At 45.2% G+C, this 6,416-nt stretch overlaps 2 protein-coding genes across 2 annotated transcripts; both read left to right on the top strand.

Annotated features, from left to right (window-relative positions):
* The first annotated feature begins 1,088 nt into the window (after positions 1 to 1,088).
* On the top strand, positions 1,089 to 1,689 carry LOC147975136 (uncharacterized). Its single transcript, XM_087520290.1, has 2 exons — positions 1,089 to 1,270; positions 1,425 to 1,689. Exons 1-2 carry the CDS (start codon positions 1,089 to 1,091, stop codon positions 1,687 to 1,689), a joined length of 447 nt encoding a protein of 148 aa, XP_087376416.1.
* Positions 1,690 to 3,858: 2,169 nt separating this feature from the next.
* Positions 3,859 to 5,046, top strand: LOC147975135 (uncharacterized). Its single transcript, XM_087520289.1, has 2 exons — positions 3,859 to 4,034; positions 4,629 to 5,046. The coding sequence occupies exons 1-2, from the start codon at positions 3,859 to 3,861 to the stop codon at positions 5,044 to 5,046; spliced, it is 594 nt and encodes a 197-aa protein (XP_087376415.1).
* Positions 5,047 to 6,416: the final 1,370 nt, after the last annotated feature.

Raw genomic sequence — 6,416 nt, 5'->3', positions numbered from 1 at the left:
AAAAAAACAAAAATAGAAAAAAAATTGACCACCCAAGTGCAGCTGGCCCCAGCCAGTCTCGTGGTAGGTCTGCGCCCACAGCAGGCGAGTCGTTTTGAGCCATGATGCGTGGGATCGGGCGCACATGGGCCCACATGTCAGAGAGCATATAGCATCTAGCGCCGTGTATAAGGGCTCAAATATGTAACCAGAGGAGTTCGATACTGCTGTCGTGCCAGTGCTTATAAATAGGTCGGGCACGCCTTCCGGGAGCGAGGTGGGACTAAACATTAGGCCGCACACAACGCACCGGGAAACGACCGTGCTCACAGGCCGACTTGGGCCCAAATGCGTCTTCACTCCCCGAACACAGCCCAATAAGGCCCATTAAGAAAAAACAATAACTTCAAAAAATAAATGGGGGGGCCAACCCCCCCTACCCCTCCCGTACAGGGACTGCAGTAAGTACAGGCAAAAAATTGATGCAGTACGCAGCACTACAAAGATGCAGTCCATTTAGCTACACGAAGCAGTACGGTTTAGCAAATCCAGTTCCGGATTACCTACATGGATAAAAACACGATATAGAACACAGTGAAAAACTCGTAAAAATGCGGAATACATTGTACTTTATTCAGGGGCTCTAGCAAGGACAAGCAAAAAATACTGTGAAGTATGCACCTATAAACAGCATGCAGTTCTCCGTTGCACACGATACAGTGCGGTACTCTAACCAATGCAATTTCGTTATCACGCAGAATACATATAAATGTCACAAAAATGCCCGTTCGCACAGAAAAGTGGTGGTTAAAAAAATCTACTTATCAAAAAAACACCACGTTCGCATACAACCACCCAATCGGAGCGGTTCCATTGCCATAAGCCCATGATCACACACGCAACGCCAACCCACGATCAGCACAAATCGCATCATTGCCAAGATCGTGCAGTTCATCCGCTGCGGCCATCCCACACCGCGCCTCCCCTTAAATTCACACCCCTGCCATAGGCCATCTCATCCACAAACAACACAAGTATCCATCGCGCTGCCACCAAATCGCTCCATCACATCCATCTCCATGCAAAAACACCAAGCCCAAATACCAGCGATGGCGTTCGCCGACGAGTACACGGACGTGGAGGCCCACGACAACACCAAGTTGCACGTCATCCATGCCAACGACAAGAAGCAGGTGGCGATCACCCTCGCGCAGTACGAGCGCCACCTCAGCCTCCAGCGCCACAATATCGTCGGCATTGATCTCGAGTACAACAACGAGCCTGAAGCGACGTAGAAACCCGCCCTCTGCCAACTCTCCATCGGCAAGAAACACCCGGTGCTGCTCTTCCAACTGAGCGCCGCTGAAAGGTGCACCGTCTTCAACAACTTCATCGCCGACCCAGGTACACCTCTGTTGGCTTCTCCATCGACGGCGACAAAAAAGGCTAGATCGCGTCAATCTGGAGGTCGCCAACTTCGTCGACATCCAGAAGGAGTGGAGGGTTCCCGAGGCAACCAAGGAGTTGGACTCCCTTGGAGACGTCTCCGGCATGCTCATTGACGACTACTACAACAACATGAAGAAGAAGATCACCGACGACGAGCACAAGCGCGGGGCCACCTTGCCTTTGTCCATTAGGCACATCGAGTACGCGGCAAAGGACGCCTACGTAGCGTACGAGATATGGAACCGCATCACCCTCACCTAGGACGGGTTCGCCGTGCAAAGCTGGAGAAGGAGGAGCCCCCCAAAAAGCGCGCCAGGAGCAGCTGGGGATAGGGACATGCTGACTGGTGAAGAAGAAGATGGGGCCGGCCAAAGAGCCACCAATGCCACTATCGTTTTAGAATTATCATCAAATTTGCTTTATGTTGTTTGCTTATGTATCGTTAGTTTGCTTGTGATCATTTGCTTTTGCTAAACTTAGTTTTCTTGCCATGCAGAATCACTTGTAATGATGTGAACTTTGATTATGTTAGATTGCTTTATGTTGAAATTAGTTTGCTCATGATGAACTTGTCATACAGAATGCCTGTGATAATTTGTTTTCTGTTGTTTGCTCATGTATCATTAGATTCGAGCAGTGTGCAAATAGGACGCATGCAGTGCAAGTTGTGTACCAATGCAGTACAGACTTTGTCAAAATGAAGTTTACACATACCCAACAAAGCAGTACACGCCCCAAAATTTGGAAAAAACAAAATAGATAAGAGAAAAACACAAAAAGAAAAATGCAATCTGCATATGTAGTGCCGAAAAATATGAACGTGCATCACACAAATGAAATCAATGCAGTACAAGAATGATTTACTAAGTAGTGCACTCCCCTACATTGGAAAAAATTACGTAAGAGCAAAAACACAAAAACAAAAAAAATGAGAACTGTGCATGTAATACGGACTGCGTGCACATGCAGCATAGAACGGTGATCAGTGCAGTGCACGCATGGTTTACAAAGCAGTGCACGCATCTACACTGAGAAAAACATAGTGCGGAAATATATGAACATGCAGTACATGAACATAATCAATGAAGTACAGGTATCTTTACTAAGCAGTGCACTCCCCTACACTGGAAAAAAAAGATTACAAAAGAGCAAAAACATGAAAACAAAAAATGAGAAATGTACATGTAGTACGGAATGCTTGCACATGCAGTACAGAAACACTGATCAATGCAGCGCAAGGACGGTTTGCTAAGCAATGCGCGCCCTTACATCAAAAAACAAAATAGAAAAAATTGACCACCCAGGTGCAGTCGGCCCCAGCCAGTCTCGTAGTAGGTCTGCGCTAATAGCAGGCGAGTCGTTTTGAGCCACGATGCGTAGGTCCGGGCGCACATGGGCCCATAGGTCAGAGAGCATAGAGCAGCGAGCGCCGTGTGTAAGCGCTCAAATAAGTAACCAGAGGAGTTTGATATAGCTGCCTCGTCAGCGCTTATAAATAGGTTGGGTGCGCCTTCCGCGGGCGAGGTAGGACTAAACATTAGGCGGCACACAGCGCACTAGGAACCAGCCGTGCTCACAGGCCGTCTTGGGCCCAATGCTCTTCACTCCACGAACACAGGCCAACAAGGCCCACTAAGAAAAAACAGTAACTTCAAAAAATAAAACATCAAAGAAAAATTAGAAAACATTTTTTAAATGAATAACAACAACAAAAGAAAAAATGTGTGTGGGCACAGCCAGAAACTACAGTTCGTTAATAATAAATAAAACGCAGAAAGCCAGAAGTAAAAGTACAAATGCAGTCCGCAATGACAAACAATGCAGTTCTCCATGAAGTATTTTTTCTGACATACAGTTCTCCTTCTACTGCATTGCAGTATGGCTAAAATGAAGAATGCAGCTCTATTAGTTAAGCAAACTTGTCCGTTATAAAATAAAGAACTGCATGAAAGAACTCCATAAAAAAACTAAATGTGCGTACATTTGTATCAATCCTAATCCGATATAATTCAGTGCACGAAGAACAAATTTCATTTCCATGCAGTACACTATGTGGACGTACACAGTTATGTTCTGATATAAAAGAAGTGCACGTAATAGGAAAATTCACCGAAAACACAATCATCACATTTTTCTGACAGTTGCGTGCATACCTAAACAAGTCACGAAAAAAGAGGACACGACGTTCCGGATTTCCAACGCACTAACAGAGCCTCCTCATAGCAGAACCTCTCTATAGTTGCCATGTAACTTAAAACAGAGCCCCACCAAGCTACCACCCCGCTCCACCTCTCCCACGTCCTGTCAAGGAGAGTAGAGGAGAAAACACAACTGCTTCGTCCCCCAAAAAACCCATTGCATCTTCTTCTCCACAATTCCTTTCACCAACCTCTTATCTCCAGAACAAACACGAGAGAGCAGAGGATAGTCATGGCGGATGCACCTCTTTACAAGCAGCGCCACAGGTACACCAGGGAGCTCCACGACGTCGATCTCCACGGAAACCACAAGCTCCACGTTGCTTGCACAAGCAAGGGTGAAGACGTGGACAAGATGCTGTCCACGCTCAGGAGGAAGCTCGGCGGAATGCCCGTCAAACTAGTCGCGTTGATGTCGAGTACACACACTACGTGAAGCCACAGTGGGCAGCAGTGCTCCAGCTATGTGTAGAAAAAGAATGCCTTGTCTACCACATCTCTGCAGCTAAAGACATGTCAGAATATAACTATCAATCTGTACTATTGATTGTCAATATTGATTTTAAATTTTCTTCACTACAATCGCCACTATTTAAACTTTGGTTTTCATTTTTGAAAAGCATGGCATCTGAATTCATTGACAGTTTTCATCTGGCTCCATGTATGTCACTCATGTGCTCGATTCTTGAATTATATGATCTAGAAATACACGCAATTTTATTTTGTTTTACCAAATACAAATATTTGACTGAACAATAGAAAACTACAACATTACTATACAAAACATGTATGAAATTCAGTTCAAGAATACAATCATGCACAAAACATGCATTGTTTATGCAATATATTATCAGATTTACTAGTTATGATGAATAAAGTATTAGCAACTACTCAACGCAACAGATTCAGATATTCATATTGCAGTTTAGTTTCAGAAAAAACAAAAAACATTGGTACTTCTAAGAAAATAAACTATATTCACTCTATACAAACATCTTGCAGGCCAATGGAACTAGACAAATTCCTCATGAATGGGGAGTACACCTTCGTCGGATTCGCTATTGAAGGAGACAAAAGCAAGCTAAAGCTATCTGGTTTGGAGATCAACTCCGACAACTACATTGATATTCAAGTGGAATGGAGAGACCCATACAATAAAAAGAAGTTTGACTCTTTGGCTGATGTTGCCGGCAGGATGATAGACATTCACTACCATGACATGAAGAAAAAAATTAACCGCAAGGAGGACCATACTCTATGGGGATTCAATCCACTGCCAGAAAAGCTTATCGAGTATGCAGCAATAGATGCATTCGCAACATATGAGTCACGGAGAATCATCTACGATGTCATCATGGGACTGGACAGGGCAAAAAGAGACAAAGAAGCAAAGCAGAAGAAGAACAAGGCTGTAATCTAATGCAACAACTAGAAATAATTCAGGGCTATGTTTTAGTTTCACTTTACTTTAGTCGTTGTGTTGTTCTTTGTTTCATGTATGCAAGCTTTTGATTATGTCCATTGCTTCACATCGAACATTTCTTTTGTAAAAACAATGTCATTTTAGAATTATCATTAAATTTTATTTCTATTGTTTGCTTATGTATCACAATTTGTTTCTGATCAATTGCTTTCACTGAACAAGTATCCACAAAATTAATTATAGAAAAAGAACATTAATGTTAATATTTATAAGTAAACGTAAATACAGTTCACATAACAAATATAAGGCAGTTCATAGAGTGCAGAACGTGCAGTACGTGCACAAATGCAGAACGAAGGGGCTGCAGCAACTTTCGCTCAGTTCACAAAATACAAACTTGGTACGCACAGTGCATTACTCAATGTTGGTGCAAGTAGTACAAATGACATCATTTGTACTACCACGAAAAATATATACTCCAAAAGAAAAAATGCTTCAGATAAGGAAAAAAAATTGACCACCCAGTTACAACCAGGCCCTAGCCAGTCCCATAATAGGTCTCTCCAAAATGTGTGCACTTCTCCGAAGTCTTACAAGGAAGTTCACTATATGTGTGCATGAAGTGCGGTACATGCTCAAAATGAACCACAAGAGAAGCACTTTCGCGCAGTGCACAACACAGAATTAGTGCACCTATTGAAGCACTTAAATGTAAGTCATGCAGTCCGCAGAGCTGGCATAACCAGTCACAACTTTGGCACAAAGAAGGATGCACGCAGCGCAAAAATGTTTACACCTACAGCACAAGACTATGACGAATGCAGTGCACATAGAGGAAATAAAGAAGTGCGCACCCGTACAGAACCCAGACAAATGCGGTACAAAGTTGTCTTGCTAAGCAGTACAGAACCCTGACAAATGCAGCACAAAGTTGTTTTGCTAAACAGTGCATGAGTGTACAAGGGTGTGACGGACTCGCCTGCGCATGCGGCTCCGCGGCACACCGCGTCGCCGCCTGCTCCGGCTCGTTCCAGGCTCGGCCACGCAGGGGTGGGGGTGGGGAGGGGGTCACGACCCCCCTCCCACCCCCTCCCCACCCCCTGCTCGTCCTCGCGCTAACGCACGCAGTGCGCTTGGTTGACAGGCGCAGTGCGGACATTCTGTTTTTCCAACAATAGGACGCACGCAACCCCAGAGCCACACCCCCTAAGATAGACAGGGAGGCGCACGGGTGTGACGGACTCGTCTGCGCATGCGACGCCACGGCACGCCGCGTCGCCGCCTGCTCCGGCTCGTTCCAGTCTCGGCCTCGCAGGGGGGTGGGGAGGGGGGTCACGACCCCCCTCCCCATCCCCCTGCTCGGCCTC

The sequence above is a fragment of the Triticum urartu genome, chromosome 4A (assembly GCF_056163025.1).
Source record: "Triticum urartu cultivar PI428250 chromosome 4A, HENAU_Tu73, whole genome shotgun sequence".
Classification (NCBI taxonomy): Eukaryota; Viridiplantae; Streptophyta; class Magnoliopsida; order Poales; family Poaceae; genus Triticum; species Triticum urartu.
The sequence above is the reverse complement of the archived record's forward strand: the minus strand, read 5'-3'. Positions and strand labels throughout refer to the sequence as shown.